The sequence below is a fragment of the Lonchura striata genome, chromosome 7 (assembly GCF_046129695.1).
Source record: "Lonchura striata isolate bLonStr1 chromosome 7, bLonStr1.mat, whole genome shotgun sequence".
In the NCBI taxonomy this organism is placed as follows: Eukaryota; Metazoa; Chordata; class Aves; order Passeriformes; family Estrildidae; genus Lonchura; species Lonchura striata.
Genome location: NC_134609.1, coordinates 13,161,474 through 13,180,188, shown reverse-complemented (window position 1 = coordinate 13,180,188; position 18,715 = coordinate 13,161,474). Strand labels below are relative to the sequence as shown.

The 18,715-nt window shown below is 45.7% G+C and overlaps 2 protein-coding genes across 2 annotated transcripts in view; one reads left to right on the top strand and one right to left on the bottom strand.

The window, feature by feature from the left end:
• TLL2 (tolloid like 2) overlaps positions 1-7,786 on the top strand; it is an 83,144-nt gene extending 75,358 nt beyond the window's left edge. Inside the window, exons 17-21 of the mRNA XM_021548141.3 lie at positions 1,203-1,328; positions 2,151-2,278; positions 3,038-3,251; positions 4,273-4,523; positions 5,685-7,786. Coding sequence (XP_021403816.1) covers positions 1,203-1,328; positions 2,151-2,278; positions 3,038-3,251; positions 4,273-4,523; positions 5,685-5,819 — 854 coding nt within the window. The 3' untranslated portion in view covers positions 5,820-7,786. The remainder of the gene's footprint in view (positions 1-1,202; positions 1,329-2,150; positions 2,279-3,037; positions 3,252-4,272; positions 4,524-5,684) is intronic.
• A 3,254-nt stretch (positions 7,787-11,040) lies between these two features.
• Positions 11,041-17,391, bottom strand: LOC110480306 (cytochrome P450 2C19). Its single transcript, XM_021548155.2, has 9 exons — positions 17,202-17,391; positions 16,712-16,874; positions 16,104-16,253; positions 15,640-15,800; positions 15,079-15,255; positions 14,435-14,576; positions 13,963-14,150; positions 12,662-12,803; positions 11,041-12,000 (listed from the first exon to the last, which is right to left on the bottom strand). Exons 1-9 carry the CDS (start codon positions 17,379-17,381, stop codon positions 11,819-11,821), a joined length of 1,485 nt encoding a protein of 494 aa, XP_021403830.2. The 5' UTR covers positions 17,382-17,391; the 3' UTR covers positions 11,041-11,818.
• Positions 17,392-18,715: the final 1,324 nt, after the last annotated feature.

The following is an 18,715-nucleotide window of genomic DNA, read 5'->3' as shown; positions in this document are numbered from 1 at the left end:
ATCCTGTCAGAACCTGACATGGTTCATTAAATCTAAAAGCATGGTTGCTCTGTTCTGTGTTACCTTCAGCTTGGGTTCTCAGTGCAGTGTATAGTCCAGCTGCATAGTATGGTGCCAGCAAGATGCATGAATTCCATCGATGCCTCAAGTCCTTCTACAGCAACAAGCAATGTGGAACCTAACCCTAGAAGTTATTTCTGTTCCTAGAAGATTATAGGAAAGCTTTTTCCTCTGAAACTAGAAGATACAGAAAATTTCCAGTAGTGTTCTATATAGTAATCATTCCCATCAAAGCAGTGTGTACTAGCGGAAGCTTTTCATCCTGTTCTCAATCCTTTGTCAGTGCCTACCTTTTTGGCAGGCATTTCTGGAAGTTAACTATGTCATTTGGAAGAAGAAATTTAATTTCATGTTGTCTCTTCAGCAGAGGCCTAGGAAAATGCTTTTGAGGAGAATGATCAGGCAAAACAGCCTTGAATTAGGACAGGTGCAGAGTAGAATCAGGACTGAGGGTTTGACTTATTAAACCGAACAGGAGGAAGGATGAGGTGGGTATGATGAACCCAGAAATACATTTTGGAATGAGGAGAAAGATTAATTTAATGAGATCTAGGGAGGGCATTATCCCAAGAAAAAGCAGAGATAAGTGTCTCATAAATTAAAGTGGACTGGAAACCATGAGCAGATCCTATGCTGAAAAGTGAGATTGAGGAATGCATAGTCCTGAACACACAGGAGTCAAGATCCACTGGGGCATATTTCAGCATCAGGGAGCAGCTCATACCTTAGATCTTTTTCATCAGCTGGCTGTTTGTGCTCAGGCAGAGCTATTTAGAAATGGAGGCTCATCAGAGCACATAAGAACTTGAAAATATAAAGTAGATTTTTACCTCGGCTAGTGAATTCATGTGATGGTTTTCCTGGGCTCTGTTCTTAAAGAATGAGATGCTGCTCTAGGTTTCTTTTAGACAGGAGTCTTTAACTAATAAACTTACATTATAAAATAGGACACATTTGTGATATATTTTATGGAGGCATTTGAAGAGAAGAGGATCTGGGCTAAAAAGCTGAATGGACTAATCCAGCAGTAGAGTTGGAGGTTTGCATTGCTATCTGCCAGCCTGGGTATGGGGCTCTCGGCTGGTGACTGTGGTAGCCTGTGTCACTGTCAACTCAGTGTTTGTTGGTTTGATCCTGCCCAGACAAGGATGAATGCTCCAAAGACAATGGTGGTTGCCAGCACGAATGTATCAACACCTTTGGGAGCTATATGTGCCAGTGCAGAAATGGCTTTGTGCTGCATGAAAACAGCCATGACTGTAAAGAAGGTAAAGTCCTCACTCCTGCCCTCGGGAATGCCAAGGTACTTCAAACATTGTTTGGTTCAGGGTGCGTCCTGCCCTGTGCTGAAAGGAACTTTGTACAGCATACCAGGCAAGGGCAGTGAAAAAGCCCCAGCTAGCTGCAAAACTGGCTAGATATAGGATAATTCCCATTCCCCAGTCTTGCTCCCTATATGCCCACAGGGGATGGACAGGGTGGGGATGAGAAATTGGACTTGAAAAAGGAGCAGCTGTGGGACATCATCATTAGACTAGTCACTGCTGCTTCATTTAATTATTTGAGTGTGTTTGAGCCAGAAGAGAAAGGATGGGCTGATCTAACCACTTGCTGGTGCTGAAACGACCTCTCTTCCTGCACCCCTATATCTGCTATGTGCTCCCATGGCTTTCCTGTATGTGGTCTCTGGTCCTTTTCCGACCTCTCCAAGAGCTGACAAAGCTCTCCAAATTGGCAAAACGATGCAAGGCTGAGATAGCACTAGAGTCAACACTGTGGAGGGGTTGACATCATGGCCCTAGGAACAGGGCAGATGGAGGTGAAGGAGCAGGAGAATAGATTAAGGTGTGAGGACATAGGTTAGGTTAATGAGGCCCAGGGGAGTGAGATGGTCCATCTGCTAGGTTAGCTCAAAATAAGTATGGGACAAACTCACCAGAGCTATGGAGTAATACTAAAAGGTCTTGTTTGGTGACTGAAGCCTTCCATATCTCTGCCCTGCGGAGGGTCTCAGTGGGCAGAGAGGACCATGTAGGACACTACAGGGTTGCCATGTGAGACTTGCCCCAGTGTGATTTCTCTCTCCCAAGCTGGTTGTGAGCACAAGCTGAGTGGTGCAGAGGGAATGATGAGCAGTCCCAACTGGCCTGACAAGTATCCCAGCCGGAAAGAGTGCACCTGGGACATCTCTGCAACACCTGGCCACCGAGTGAAAGTAGTGAGTAACCAGAGAGTATGATGCGAGAAGCAGGCTGGGTTGGGAGGAGCTGAGTGACTTCCCCCCACCACTGTGTGAGTGGGAGGCTGATGCCCTCAGGTCCTGTTTGGGGCTCTTGAAGGAGAGTTTTCAGGGAGGCTACCCTGGCTTGCAAAAGGGCAGAAGGTCTCAGAGAGATACAAGGCAGAGGAGAGGCAGCTTGGAGGAGGCTCCAGCAGATCACAACTGTAGAGTATTGCCCTCCATAAATGCCCTCCCACCCCTACGCCTCCTTGTGAGTCACTCTGTTGGGGCCATATCTACATAAGGTGGTGGCTGAGCCAGCCCTTCTGAGGGAGATGTGTCAGGCCCATTTTACAACATAGCCTGATGCAAATAGCAGGGCATGCCCAAAGCTGTTCAGATGGCCCATGTATTGGGGAAAATAATCCCTGTGCTCAGTGGAAGTAATATTACAGAACTGCCCTTCTGGTGTGTTGGGCAGAATTTCCAGCCAGAAAAATAAGGCTTGCAGTTAATAACTGTTGTCGTGCAACCATGTGAGGCAGTAAGGCTGAGGTAACACAGCACACTGATATAGAGTTCTGATTTTTGCCACCTTGAGATCACTCTTGTCTGAAAGCACATTATTCTGTTTTAGCAAGTGGGGAGAGTGGGACACACATACCATTTGATCTGTTTCTCACTTGGCATTTCACCCTATGCTAAATTGCATAGTCAGATGTACAGCTGTTTTAATTCTCCATTTTCTTGCTCTAGACCTTCAATGAGTTTGAGATCGAGCAGCACCAAGAATGTGCCTATGACCACTTAGAAATGTATGATGGGCCCAACAGCAAGTCACCTGTCCTTGGCCGCTTCTGTGGCAGCAAGAAACCAGACCCTGTAGTGGCTTCTACCAACAAGATGTTCCTCAGGTTTTACTCTGATGCTTCTGTGCAAAGGAGAGGTTTCCAGGCAAAGCACAGCACAGGTAAACTGGTTGCCTGCCAATATCCCAGTGCCAAAAGATGTCATCAAGTCTCGCTACATTTTTTACTAGGTAAAACAGACACACCTTTCTCCTAAATAAGCTTAGCCTAAATTTTAAGTGGTGTACGTTCAGTTCCCAGACTGCTGCCAATGGCATAGCATAAATACCACCTCCCATAACAGTTCAGAATTCTCTTGGTATTAGACATTCCTGATCAGGCTCTTTTGTTTAAATTGGAGGTATTTGGTTGAGCAACAATCCCTTTTGTTCCACATCAGCCATCGGAAAAGGAGGTGATGCAATTTAGCCCATGTATTGGCCCACCCTCAGAACAGGCCCACAGTAGGTTGATTGTCGTAGAAACAGAGCTGTGCTGTGGACAGACACAGCTTGATCCTCCTATCCGTGGCAGCACAGAGCTGGGCGTGTTGTGCCAACATGAATTTCTTTGAATCCCTGTCAATGTAAATAGATGAAACATGCTGGAAGTAGCTGTGCACATGACACTGGTGAAGAAGTGTCTTCCTCACTGGCTGCAGGAAAACCCTGCTAAAGCACACACATTCTGCACAAACACAGGGATACTTTTGTGCATTGTGTGGGCAGAAAAGGATTGTTTTGATCACCAGTTTTTTCTGATGTGCTTCCACTCCAGCTGACAAAATACTTGGGGTCAGAATTTCATCTACAGGACAAATGCAAAGAGCAAAGTGATTGCTGGCTAATACAATAAAATTTCCCAGAGTATGAGTCAAGAACCCTATCCTGCCAGTCTAAACTGATCACCTCTTTCCATGTGTGTTCTATACTAAAAAAACCAAGCTCCTCTAAGCTCTTTGCATCTTTGTATTCATGGGTAACTGTAGATTTCATGGGTTTATTGTAGTTTGGTGCAGTGTTTAATTGCCTTTCCTGTTGCACTTCAAGCTGGAGGTCTTCTCTGCCCATGACTGACTCAAAAGTAGGATGAGTCTGTTGTAAGAATTTTGAGAGACTGTTTTGTGTCCTTTTCTCCCTTCAGAGTGCGGTGGGCTCTTAAAGGCTGAAGTACAAGCTAAGGATCTATATTCCCATGCTCAGTTTGGGGACAACAACTACCCAGGTCAAGCCAACTGTGAATGGGTGATTGTAGCTGAAGATGGTTATGGGGTGGAGCTAATATTCCAGATATTCGAGATAGAGGAGGAGGCTGACTGTGGGTACGACTACATGGAGATTTACGATGGGTATGACAGCACTGCACCCCGTCTGGGACGCTTCTGTGGCTCGGGGGTAAGCCCTGACAGTGGTGATTTCAGGGGGATCACTGAGGGTGGCAAGGAAGTATCCTCATACCGTTTTGGGAGAGGGGCAGCTGTCACAAACTGATACTGAGAATGCTTTGTGGCTGGGTTTTGCTTCTTTCATTTCCTCAGGAGATCACAGCCATTTTTTTCTGTTACACAGTGTTGGCTAGAAAATTCTTGCTGAATGGCTGTCCTTTGTAGCCCATGAGACTGCCATGCTGCTGTGCCCCAGCCCTGCCATCAAAGTGTTGTGTAAATGTGGGAAATGGCTTCCAAAGGCCAGTTTCATCCTCTGTTGCTTCTTGGCTCAAGCCAAGTTATGTTGTGGCCATGCTATGGCAAGGGTGAATGGTGGAGGGACTTAGAGCTTTGTGATGCTTGCTGCCTTTAGGATGGCATTGCTGTCTCCTGAACTGTCACCTGCATCCTCATTACCAGGAGTAATTACATCATGAGTAATGGTGTGTGGTTTTTGAAATCAGAGGGTTTGTGTTGGATTTCTCTAGGCTTTCAGCAATGAAATGGAGATGTTTCTTATTGAATTTAAAGAGAGACAATCAGGGACCGGGTGTGTGGAAGATGTTCTCCAAAACTGGGGAAATGGTCTGAAAACTAAGGCAAACAAAGGCACAGCAGCTTGATGTGAAGAATCTCAGGGCAGATGGGTAGTAATCAACCAACCTGCACACTGATGAATGAAGAATGGCTGGGAAAGGGAAGCACAAGGAGATTGCAGCAGGTCATAACAGTGTGGGACATAACCAGAATTGTCATGTAAGATAAGTACCTGAGTTATTTGAACCCTGGGAGAGCATCAGCTGCCAAACAGGTTCCAGTTTTCTCCTGAAAAGACAATGACAAATTAGAGTAAACCTGAAGACTGGAATGAGAATATTCAGGGAGGCCTGTGAAAAAAGCATCTGGAAGGACTGGGGTTGTAGAGTGGACTGGCATCAGTCTTCAAACATAAAGAGCAAAGGAATATACTTAGAAAGGCAGATCAGGGCAGGAGATACTGAGCATTCAATTTTCGTGTTTACTGGCCAATCTGTCTTCACTGTGGGCTTAAGCTCTAGTGTCATGGTGCAGACAGTTATTTAGCCTCCAAAATTGACCACTGTGTATTGTCTTCTTTCCTTTTCTGCAGCCTCTGGAAGAAATCTACTCTGCAGGGGATTCCATTATGATTCGATTCCATACAGATGACACCATCAACAAGAAAGGATTTCATGCCCAATACATAAGTACCAAATTTCAAGATGCATTGCACATGAGAAAATAGCTTGACTCCTCCTCACAGATATTCCCCATTTGAAGATTGAGACATTTAACTGTGATCTTTGTCTTTTTTTTTTTTTTAAGCTTCTGTGCACTTGGCCAAAAGCAGTGTACATTATTTTCTGTAACTAAAACTAAATCCAGTCTCAAAGGTTTGCCTCTGCAATTATTAGCATGACCCTTTCTTGTTAAACTACCCAGGACCAAAAAAATTGTCTTTTAATTGTACCTGCCAGGACATAAGCGTTGTATTTTGCACAACTTGCCATGGGGCTGAATGAAGACTGAACTTGAATTGAGAATAGCCTTCATCTCTTGCATATCTTGTTTCTAGGTGACATTTCCCAAGCATCCACATGAGCTGTCTGAACGTATTTTCTGGAACAAATGTTTTGGACAGCCATCCATTAGGATTTTTTCAAAGGACTTTGTGAGCCACCCGCTCTCCCCTATCTGCCCCAACTACTCTGTGCAATAAGAGAACAACCAGATGGCTGTGCCTGCATCACTCTTTCTGTCCTCTCTATTATTGTCTTGCTTATTGTTGAATGGAGAGCTAGGCAGGGGACAGGGACAGTCTCTTCTAGCTACTTAGATTCCAGGGAATGAGGAGGACTTAGTATTTGGTTTGTAGTAATTAGGACTCAGTATTTGGTTTGTAGTAATTATCATGGTATATGTTGAATGGAAGTACTTCAATGCAGTGCCCAAGGCAAGGGTGGTGGCTGACACGGAAATGCTGTGGTGGGATGCAAGACAAAGCTGTGTGATGGTGGCAAAGCTTAATAACAGGAGTGCTGACAGCATGCTCCAGTTACACCACTGTGCAAGGCAGCCCAGAGGGCTGTGGCAGCAGTCTAGGTCCTGTCTTAAATAAGGAATCTCTCCTCACTCTACCCATGCCTGCTTTCTCAGCCTTCTTTACACTGCTTCCTCTCTGTACTGCCACTTCCCTGTGAGCCCTTCCTTTTCACAGCAGAGCTGCTCTCCCCAGGGCTCCCTTCCACAACCTGGGAGTGCTCTGCAACTTCAGCTGGCCAGAACATCTCACTGAAGAAAACACTGGGGCAGGGGAAGTCAGGAAAAGGCAGGAAAGTCAGTCCCTGAGGCAGAGGGACACAGGCCATGCTACAGGTCAGCTTTGGGGACCTGTCAAACGTGCAAGCTGCAGGCATGGGGCTAGGAATAGAAGAGTTCTTGTTTCTGCTTCCTACCCATTTGCCACTGATGCATGGCCCAGTCTCTTAACTTCACAGCAAGGGTGCAAGTGAGATGGTGACTTTGACTTAGAGCACTTAGAGCTACAAGGCTCAGACATGTTCTTGTTTGCTTGTGAGAGCTACCCAGCCACAGGCTTGAAGAATTAACTGGTACCTTTATGCTTCTTTCAGAAAAAAAAAAAAAAAAGGAAAAGTGTGTTTTGGGGGAGCCACTGTAACTGAGCAGTTGACATGGGAGGAAAAAAAATACTTTGTTCTGAATGTTTCATTAAGGCACTCATGGGCAATTATGAGCTAAAAGCTGAGGTATGTTAGCTTTAATAAAGTATTTATAATCCAAGGATTATTATGTTTACATAACCATTGTGCTGTCAGGCTTTGGAGTGGCACCTCCTCTCTTGTGTATGACTGTGGAGAAGTGTGGGGCCAGTGCCACTGTCTGTCACAAACAGCATTCCTGGAGATAAGGGCATTTTCAGATGGATAATAAATAGACTCAGCCCTCTCCAGAAATCTTTGAATAGAATATGGGCCAAGTATTGTGAATACTAGGAGAAGCAAATGCATGAAAATATTTTCTTGCTTAGACCAAGAAAAGTAAAGTAATTTATACATACACACAGAGGATTATATGTATATAAAATGTGCATGTAGAAGACCAGTAGTCAAAGCCTTAACAAGTGTAATGTGAACAATACTGTACCATTGACTATAGCTTTATTGCAGGCTGTATAAAATAATGTTATCTCTATTTTAGTTTTGGGTTTTTTGTTTGCATTATTTTGGCTCTGCTTTGTTTAGTTTTTCAAATTTTGTGGCCTTTTTACAAGGCAAGACCTCTGATCTCAAGCTGTTTGACCATGCAGGTCTGGGGAAGTGAGCTCTGCTAGATGGGGTGTGCATTTGTCCTTCTCTTCTTTGCTCCAGTTGAAGCAAAATTACAGTAACTCAGGTCTGGACATAAAAGTGTGACATCAATCCCTGTGAAACAGAACCAAAGTTTCAGGTGACAAGCAACAGTTCAAGTTACCTGACCTTTTAGTGGCAGCAATGACTCCCGAGAAAAGGGACTGTAGTAGGTTCCCATGTACATTAACATCTCTTTTCCATGTTCTGGTAATTGCCCATACACTCTAGACTGGTTTGATGCAGATGCTTGCAATGTGGTTTGACAGATCTATGACACTTGTTAGTGTTCATCCAGGTGTCTTTTGTGACAGTGTGTTCACAAATATTGTACTGTGCATTCCAACCAATGATCTATGTAGAATATTTCTGCTGTACTGACTGGACTTTACAGTCAATAATTCTAAGTGAGTGAAATTTTCTTAAGAAAAAAAATGTCAAACCCTCTGTATGAATATGTATTCTGGTCTTTGTGTGGTTTTACATTTCACTAACTAAATAATTTTTAGAGGGGGAGAAGAGGGTGTGGGGACAATCACAAATGTACCTGTGTCCAGAACAAATCTCTGCATTCATTAAAGACGGTGGATTCAGTTGTATATTCTGTTGTATGCATGCATTTTCCACTTCCTCAAGGAGAGGAAATTTCTTAATACATTCCTTGTTCTGCCAAGGGTCAGAACAAGGGTCTGTTCTGTTGTTTGGGTCTACTGCTAATAGCAGGAAAGAACTCTCCTATGGGCCTTTAGGAAAGGAATTGGCTATTGCAATCAAGGGAGCTTTTAGAAAGTGGGGCAGAGAAACAAGTTGGCCAGCCAAAGGGCTACATTGATCCATGTGTTGCTCACACTTTAGGGGCTGAGATGCAGGTCCGCAGCGGTAAATATCGGGCATCTGCGAATTAGTCTGTAAGTATTTTTCAAAGGACTAGCTCATTTGCTACACTACAGCCTATGGCCTTCAGCAGCAGCTGCCAAAGACCCAGAGACTTGAAACTCCTGTGTGAAGGACAGCAGGATGAGACAGATGTTCCTGCAAAGTTTTAGTCCACCATCCTGCTAAGGCAGCACCTAAAATGCTTTTCTTCCTCTTTCTGTCCCTCCTTGCTAAGGGCCATGTCTGTGTTCTTTCCCTAACACACACCTAATTAATTTATGTTCCACTACCCAGAACAGTTCTGTGGTGTGTGTCACAGCTACCCAAACCTTCATGGTATCTGAATTTCCTCCCAGCTGTTCCCAAAGGCAAAGCAGCAACGGAGATGAAGTAAGGAATAAGTATCCCCATGTAGCCTCCTGCACCTGAGTACTTGGCACAGTATGACCCAGTGGCACAACTGCAGACAAAGAATGATGCTTCAGACCAGACAGGCTCATTGGTCTCAGCATCGAGCCAGTAGAAATCTTCCACTTTGTCCTGGCATTTCTAGTTAAATGCTCTGGCAGATGAGGTGGTAGCCTTAGAAAGCAAAAGCAGGATTCCCCTGTGTGCCTTGCTTTAATTGCAGTCTTAGAGCCAGAAGCTGCCTTATTTGCCATGCAGCTGGCAGAGGAGATATGGAGGCTCCAGTGCCCTGAAGCCCAGCTTCCCAGGTGTGTGCCAGAGCCTGGATGTTCTGGGACCCAGCCAGTTTGTCTGAGTCAGCCCAAGAGAAATGTCATCAACTCTTCCACTTTCCAGGTCCTGCATGTATTAGCAGGAAGAGAAGCTTATCCTAAAAGGAGCACTAACCCTGACATTGGGCAGTCTGCTCTTACTGCATGCAGGGATTTTTCATGGAGAAGCATGAAATGGTGAGTGGGATTTGGGTCTGTGGATGGGAGTAGCAGAGGGACATCAGAAAGCAGGAGAGGTGAGGCCACTGGACCACCTATATTTTGGTTGAAAAGCTCTGTGGGGGTCTTTAACCCTCCCATTCTCTGCCCCAGCCAGATCAGTCAAACTCACTCCTTCATTAGCTCAGCCTTTCCTTACAGTGCAAGAGATGGTTTCAAATACCTGTTTAGATTTTAGCATCTGCCCCCAGCCTTTCTGTCCTGGAGGTATTGCTGGGTCTTAGGGCAGTTGGAGCAAAGAGGAGGTTGGTGCCCAAGATTATGAAGCAGACCTCTGCAAGGTCATTCTCATGGGCAGGTGTCAAGAGGACACTGTCATTGCTCCAAATGACACAGCATTATTGCATCCAGCTTAGGATATGTTGAATATTATCCCAAATATTATCCCCTGTGTGGTTATTTGTCCCCTGAGCATGTCCTGTGTTCTGGAGCGCTATAGTAAGAGAGCATTTTCTCACTGCCTTGTGCTATTCATCCATTTGTTTGTGATTTGTTGATGTTGTTTGTCACGGTTTTGTTCATTGCCTCAGATGAATCAGCATCCCAGTGGGCAGGAAGGACATGAATATGAATCATCCCCTCCAAGACCTCCAGATGTAAGCCAATTTTTAACTTGTTCTGAGCAAAGCACACATGCTGCTGAGTTGCAGGACTGGCTCTAAGGGCAGCCTTAGACTAGTGGAAACCTCAAGGTAATCTCCTCCCCATTGTGCCCAGGTCTCATACATGACTGCTGTTTCTGCTTGCACGTCTGTCCATTTGTTGCAATCCCAGAGGAGCAGACAGCAATGGATTGCCATTGTTTTAGAGTAGACAAGCATTAAAGCTGCAGTCTTCATGGGAAAGAACAGAGGGACGAGGAGGGATGGACCTGAGATGTGGGCAAATGTGATATTTCCATCAAAGTAACGCTAAACATTTCCAAAGGGAGGTGGGAATTCTTGCACACTGTTTTCTCTGCAGTATTCACATGGTCTCTGAGTGCCTTATGACAATCAATCACAGGAGTTATATTTTGCCACTAGGACTATTATATGACCATGATGCAGGGAACAAGAAGTGTATATGTAAATGAAGATCAAGACAAACACAACAACCAGTATCTATTTAAATGAACATCCAGACACAACCAAAGGCCACAAGGAACAAAGAAACCCAGGAGAAAGTAATCAGTGGTGGAATATTTTGATGAAAAGCATCTGGCCTCTTACTGAAAGAAGGACACCAAATTTGTAGCTGGGGGTGGAAATAAGAGACACTACCCTTTTCCTAAATTAATTCATTTTAATAAAGAGCATCTAAATCCTTGCAGTGATACTGATGGTAGAAAGGAGCTGCCAGAGAGTTGGTTGCAGTCTCCAATGCTCAGGTAAGTGATCTCCTTGCAACAGCCTGCAAAAAGCATGAATGCATTCTTTTCATTTGGCAGACAGGCTGCAGGACACCCTTCCCCTCCAGCACCGTGAGCCTTCCAGACTGGTGGTGTGCTGTGACTGCTCTGGAGCTCCTTGCAGGCAGCAGCAGTGAGCACAGTGGATGACAAAGGCAGGATTCTTGCCCAGGAGGACAGCCCTTCCCACAGTGTGCTGACCACAGGCTTTGCAGACCTACTCTGTGGTGTGGCAGCAAATTAAACCCAAATTAAATAACAGCTCAAATCTCCATAAACAGATTTTTGTTTATTGGATGGTGAATGTACACACATGCAGCACTGTCCATCTGCAAAGCAAGGTCTTGGTGGGACTCGTGCTGCGGGAGGAGCCACAGGAGCTGTGCTGGTGAGGAAACCAGCTCTTTGATGCAGCCACTGTGCTCAGTGATCCTGTGACACAGCATCAGTGCAAGAGGCTGCAGTGTCACCCAGGGCCTCCTGTGGTGTGGTGGAGTTCTGGGAGGCTTCAGAGGTCTCTACTTTTGCCTGTGTTTGGACTGCCTTCCTGAAGGTCTGGGAAAGTTGGGCTAATGCTCCTTCTGTTGATTTTAGTAAAGAAGATGTGAAGGAATGGCCAGCTTCAGGACACTGGAGAGTGGTTCAGTGCTTTTCAGCGGGGGACAGCACAGAGCTGGTAGGCAGGAGGTACATTGCCTGTCCCACTCAGAATTGGGGTTATGTTGAGCTCCTGAGGATTGACAACAGACTTCAAAGTAAATTTCTGCAAGATGGTGACTATGAGTAAGAATATCTCCATTCGTGCCAGGCCCTCTCCTGGGCATATTCGTTTTCCTGAAAGTGAAAGCAGCAAATGGAACTCAATGGGTGTTTCTGAGTAGAGCAGAGTTTGTACTAAGCAGCTGTGTTGCACAGCTTTGTTTATTACACACAGCCATAGCAGTGAGACAACTGTCAGGGTTATTGAGGACATTTTCTAGAGAAGAATTTGTTGGCAAAAAGACCCCTGACAGTTCGGATGGGTGTGTGAAGGAAGAACAGGAGCAGGAGAAGACTTAAGTGTGTTGAGAGACAGCAGGGTGACATAAAGCACAGGTGAGAAAGTGGAAGGTTGAGAAAGGTGAATACTTGCATGTAACCTAAGAAATACTTAAAAGGTGTTGGGGAAAAAGTGGAGCTATCACAAAAAGATTTGTTCAGGACAACTTGGGTGGTTGTGTAGGAAGGTGACAGGTATTTTAGTGCCAGTGGATCCCATTCACATCATTACATTGACAATTCCTAGCAGGAGATGTGTTAATTCGTCAGGCCTGACGAAGATGGGAGGTGCCAATGGAGATGAGAGCAGTAGGGAGGAGTTGTCCAGAGAGCAGTGAGCCCCAAGGAAACACCAGTAGGACTGTGTTGGGAAGAGGCAGTTGTGTGTTGCAGGGAAAGGCAGGGTGGTCACTGGAGGAGGAGGCTGACGGAGGAAAAGAGCAAACCTGTGCTTTACCTGCTGAGAAGGGCATGAAGAAGTTGCTCTTCCTAAAGCTGCCATTCTTATTCAAGAAATGTTCAGGATTGAACTCGTGTGGGTTTGGAAACTCTTTACTGTCATGGAGGACAGAAGCGAGGACAGGGAAAACCGTGGTGCCCTGAAGTAACACAAGAAGAGCAGAACATGAAAGGCAGGTAAATTAGGTCACTCAATCTGCCTGCCTGCCAAGTTGAGATTGTGCTTCCCTGTATAACCCTACCAGTGCCTTTGGTTTCCCTCTGGGGACCCTTCTTTAGAGGAGGCAGCTTTAGGGAGACCCTACTGAATGTCACAGCAGTTGTTGGCTGCTCTTCCTGAATTCTCCCTCTTGTCTCCACAACATTCATCCTCACCTTGCTCTGGTCATCAGGGGACACCCCACCTACTTCCTCTCTTTCTTGGTGTTTCACAAAAATAACCTTGTAGATGCACCATGCACCTTCTTTTCTGCGAGTCCAATATCAAAAGCACACAAGGTTGTGGAAAAAATCTCCTGTGGAATTCCCCTCTCCTCACAAATTTCTCCTGCCACAATCCTCTACCTTCCCACTTTCTGGCCAGGCATTAACAGGGGCTGGAGTATTCAGCAATGGTGACACTAGAGTTCTCTGCTGGTAGCTCTGAAGTTCTCTGGGTCCTCTCTTATGAGTTTACACAGAGAGCTGGAAATCACACCACCAGCAGCCCACGTACTGCTGTCTCCCAGCTGCCCACAGTCACCCAGAAGAGCAATGAGCACCACTGCAGCGGGCCAGGCCAAGCCATGGGCTGCTCCAGCCCACCAGCCTGCCTCTGGCAGTGGCCAGCAGAGACTGCCTCAGGAAGTGTGCTAGAACAGAGACAATAGGTTTGGCTTTTTCCATTCAATGCAAACATCACCTACAGCATTTTGTGGCTCGGAGTCTTTCTGTGCTCAATAACCAGCAACTGACTTTGCTCCCAAGCATGTGCACAGGTTATCCTGGATGGTGGTGAGCTGCTCCTCAACTTTGCTGCTTTTTGTGTGAAGAATCACTGCTGTGAGTGTTTGTGAACCCACTAGGACATCATTATTAAAGCAAATGTTAAAGCTGCAGAGCAAGGGGAAAAAAGTGTTGGTCAGAGCTACTGTTTTAGTCTTGGCCCATGGAGCATCAACAAGGAAGTGCAAGTCAGCTACAGCTGCTGAGGATAAAACCCTCACAAAGGGCTGGGTGAAAACAAGGTCAGGCCACAACAGTTCTAACTTGTGGCTTCTAACTGACAGCCTAAGAACTGCTGAACTTGAGGGAGCTGACCTTAGGAATGACGTAGTCTCTGAAGATGGTGTCTTTGGTCACAGTGTGAGGGAGAGCCAGGGGGATAAGAGCGATGAAGCGCTGGATTTCATGGACCACAGCATCTGTGTAGGGCATCTGGGTCCGGTCAGCCACACAGGGTTTTCTTGATTGTCCTACTACCTGGTCAATCTCTTCTTGAATTTTCTCTGTCATGAGAGGTACAAACCATCAAATGGGTAAATAACAAGCTATTTACAAATCACAGATGGCAGGAGCATTAAGTTGGTTTTGATGCTGACTGGAACTCCACTGCTGCCCATGCAAAGAAAATTCTCCTATTGATTTGGCTAAAGAAAGATGTAGACACAGTCAAGTCCCAGAGAGAGAGAGAGATAGAAAGATGAAGGGAAAATCTGGGAGGAGGATGTGGTGTTAGTCATCTGCCCAGCCCAGGGGAACAGCCAGAGACGAAGAGGTCACAAACTGGTACCTTGTATCTTTGGGTATTTGAGAAGAAGCAGAAGCCCATATCGAAGCGTGGTGCTTGTTGTCTCTGTTCCAGCAAGGAACAAGTCAAAAGTGCTTGTTACCAGGTTCTTCATGTGGAAACTGGAATTGGGACGATCTTTCTCCTAAGGAAAAGGCTTTGTTTTTCCTCTGGCTGAGCTGAGAGAAGTGGCCCTTTCCTCATGTCATCCCATACCTTCCTTTTCTCCTAGAGCTGTGGCATTTCTCTGCTGAAGTGCAGCAGCCATCTGGGGCATTGCAATGCTACCTTGAGCAGTAAACTCAATATCAGCCTTCTTTTAAGCTGTGCACTGAATGGCACTCTATTGCTTTTTTGCTGTGTGCTTTCCAGTGAAAGAACTGCAAGACCAGACTGAAAAAGTCTCTTTGTTTTGTTGAAAGCAGAGAAAGCTCTCCCTCTCCAAACAGCTGCAGGTAGTGGTGGCTGGTGAGCATGCAGACCCAGAGCTAAAAGCCCTAATATGGGCAATATCTGGGGTATTGTTGCTGTTTTCCCATTGCACAGCTGACTGGGAAGGGGTTATCCCCATATCTGTGTTACTTATGAGAGGGAAGGACTCAGCATAGGTGTGTTTGAGGACAAGCTGGGGCCATCTGTCTCCTTACCTCCTGCATTTTGCAGAGGAAACAGTCGATGAAATCCTGAGGAGAGCTGGGATCTAGGGAGGCTTGGTGCAACTTCACCTCCTCTGCTACAAAGACTTTTAGAGCATCCAATTCTCCAAATATATTATTGTGTGGGCCAGGCAGGTAATCCAGGATATTTGAGAACATCTGGTAGAGCTGGAAGGAAAAAACCAGGAAGGTCCCTAGTTTGACATTTCCCCCATCTTTTGATATCACCCAAAAGCCCAGGAAAGCCACAACCCTGTCAATTGAGCCAAGCAGAAGGACTATGAGGCTGGGCAGTCTGGCAGGGCTTGCTTAGTAGTAGTAGTAGGAACCTTAGAAGTGGAGAAGAAAGATGTCCAGGACTATTGGGAAGCTGCACTTAGCTGGCAAAGCCAATTCCAGCTTTGGTGAGGGATGCTCTTGAATGAAATGCCTTCAGTGCAGCAGAGCAGTGATAGGGTCCTACTTAGAAGATTGAAATGGAACTTCATTGGGAAGGAGGCCTCCTGCTCCCCTGGGAGAATGTTGCCACTGTGAAATGCCTACTGACTGTACCTGTCCCCAGCGGGAGTTCATCATCTCAAATATGTTGTTCATGTTGTTCATCAGAGCCAAGAACTTCTTATCTTTATAATCATATCGTTTCCCAAAGACAATGGAGCATATGACATTGGAGACAGCACAGCTCAGCATGAAGGTTGGGTCAAAAGGTGTTCCTGTGATTTCAGAAACATTACAGACTATTAAAAAAAAAACATGAAATGTAGTATGTCTAATATGGCTACTGTGGGTAATCTGAACTCTGGTTTTTAGTGGAAATATCAGATCAATCTCTGAGTGACACAGAAGGGTCCTCCAAACAGAACAAAACATGATCACAACATTATTATGACTTCGTAATGAGGGGTAGCTGGTGCATGGACCAAATCCATAGGAGCTTCATTCCATTCTAAAGCTGTGAGCTCCCTTAATACAGCCTATTTTTTTCAAATATAAAATATATTAAAAATGGACTGTACTCTTTGTTTTGTTGATCTCTTCCAGCAAGTAGTCAGATTCCTCCTGTATTCTCTCTTCAATGCTCCTCTTCCCCATTCCAAAGTTCCGCAGAGTGGCAAGAGAAAACCGCCGGACTTGTAACCATAGCTCATTGTTGCTAAAAACAATCCCTGCAGAAGAAGGAAGAGGAAAGATCTGTCTTGACCATGCTGCATGTGAGATGAACAGTGGCTTATGGTGACAGTGAATCCTGTCCCTGGAGAGCACTGACATGGTTGCGTCACAGCATACTATGTTTGGAGATTCTGTAGTCCAACTGCCTGCTTTTGGCCTTCTCCACTACATGCCAAAGATCCTTGTGAATAATTCATCACTCATCCATACACAATTTCCCTTGCTGCAGCTGGTAGCCATTTCCCTGCCCATCTTTGAGAGCAATCTGGCTCCTCTTCTCTGCCACCTCACACCCTTTGAGTGGCTGTAGCCTTCTCTGGCTTCCCCTCTCCAGGTGGGTTGCACCCACCCCTTGCATGTTTCCCTCATGCAAGGTGCACTCCAGCTCTAATCTGCTGAATGCATCCTCAGCCCTTCCCTTCTCCTTCAGAAGGAGCTCAGTCAGCAAACATACCTAATCCATTGTTAGCCCTGTCTCCAATTGGCATGTGTCCTCTGGCAGCAAACTCATCTGCGCGATCAACCAAGGCTTCTTTCACCACATCATGTCCATGCAGCACCACCACTGGGTCAGAGCCCAGGTGCACTGTGAACACGGGTCCATACTCTTCACTGAGCTGTAAAAATGCAGCGGCCATGGATCAAATGGTGAGGAAGAGTGGGAAAGTCTCCTTGCTGCTGCCTCCCACAGCAGGCAGTTAGCCTCACACATTGGCAACATGAAGATTTGGTTCTCTCATGATAAATGTGGTTGTGGTGATGGATCCCACTTATCAGGCCCTGAACAACATGGCAACAGCAATGAGTGGAAGCATCTGCAATCCCCATTACTTTTCTGCTCCTCTGGAATGGCAAATTATTGAGCCATAGCTACAGGTTGATCCCATGCAAAGGTCCCACACATTTCACGCCCACAGCAGAAAGAGAAGAAGAAGTGGCCTTACCTTCTGGAGGGTTTTGGTCATGTTACTTGGTTTCACCTGCAGCAGGTTACCTAGAATGGGAAGGGGAGCTGGTCCTGGAGGCATCTTCCCCTTTCCAGACCTTCCTTTCCATGCTGCAAAGGAGAGCAGGCAAGCAATGCAAACCAGGAGAACAACAGTAACTCCTCCCAGGAGCTCCATTTTCGTCTGTGGCACAAGAGGGAGTGACTCTGGCTGTCAGAATGTGAGTTTATATACCAAAGGTCTGTGTTAGCCCAAGAGCAGGTTTTGGGTCACATGGCTGTGTCAGTCAATGTTTGCTAGTCAATCATTTGTTAGATTGCCCTGTGTTATGAAACTAAGAGTTTTATTGGTATTAATTATTCATTGAAGACACACCTTATTACAAACAACTCCAGATGCCAACAGAGATTAGGAAATCTGTAATGTTCTCATAAAACTTGTTTTGTTTCACCTAGACTTAATTGTTTAAAAAATCATGCTAGGGGTACACTCTCCTACTGAGGCACTCACAGATATTCACTGTCACAAGAGCATCTTCCAAGTACTTCAGTGATATTTGGGTTTTCTGTTCTTCCATGCAAGCCCTCAGTGGAGTGAGTCATCCTTCATTGTTAATGAAATCTTCCTGATGTGATTAGTAAAGTTCACACTGCATGTGATTTGCCAAAGGACATGCAACTGTGTTTGCCTCAGCAACTGCACAGCAATAGCCTCAGTCTCTCTCCCTAGGGGTGTCTGGCTTCACAAGAGAGGAAAGTATAAAATATCTATCTAGCAAGGCTAGAAAGTTCTGCATACATGACAATAGACAAGAAAGGACTTGCTGGGTGAGACAAAATGAAGATGTCAGAAAAGGGGACGAGACCTTGACTCTCTGACCTCTTCAAGGACTCTTAGAGAAGAAAACAAGAAAAATAGGCAGAGAAGAGAGAAACCCAGAACTTGAGAGTCTCTTGGAAATGGCTTTCCAAGCTGGGACAGAGATGCACTTGTACAAGGCTGGGTATAGGCCTTTGCAACCTGGCAACTAGTCCTTGCACTTACCAAAGTAGCTCATCCAACCTGCTGCTGGAAGCTGGCACGCACAGGTTCTTGTTTTATTGATGTATGACTTCACTATGAGGAACTAGTGCCCTGGAAGTTCCCTAGGTGTTCTGGAAGACAGCAGAGGTGTTCTGGTGTGTTGCAAGGGATTAAAAAAGAGCTGGAGGCTTCCTGCCCAAGACTCCATAGGGCCTGCACACTGGCAGTCCCAAGGGCAGTGGCGAGGGCTGCTAGAAACAACCCTCAGGGCTGTGCTCAGCTTGATAAATCTGGCCTTAACCCTCTTGTCTCTCCTGAGCTGTGACACATTTGCAAGCAAAACTGATCAGAAGGCGTTGCAAGGATAGGGGATGTGAGACTTGGTGGGAATTAGCAAGAGACCTGGGTGAAATGACTGCTTGGTTGGGGCATGCTGTGTTTGCTGCAGAGCAGTGTGTACATGTGACTTTCATTCAGAGGAGCTAGGG

Bases quoted from the DNA above. Each gene is read 5' to 3' on its own strand.
- LOC110480306 (XM_021548155.2), bottom strand. From the start codon at position 17,381: ATGGAGCTCCTGGGAGGAGTTACTGTTGTTCTCCTGGTTTGCATTGCT. The intron at 16,875-17,201 runs GTAAGGCCACTT...GCATTTTTACAG, and splicing joins TGACCAAAACCCTCCAGAAG to CTCAGTGAAGAGTATGGACC. The intron at 16,254-16,711 runs GTATGTTTGCTG...CTTCTTCTGCAG, and splicing joins CAGGGCTAACAATGGATTAG to GGATTGTTTTTAGCAACAAT.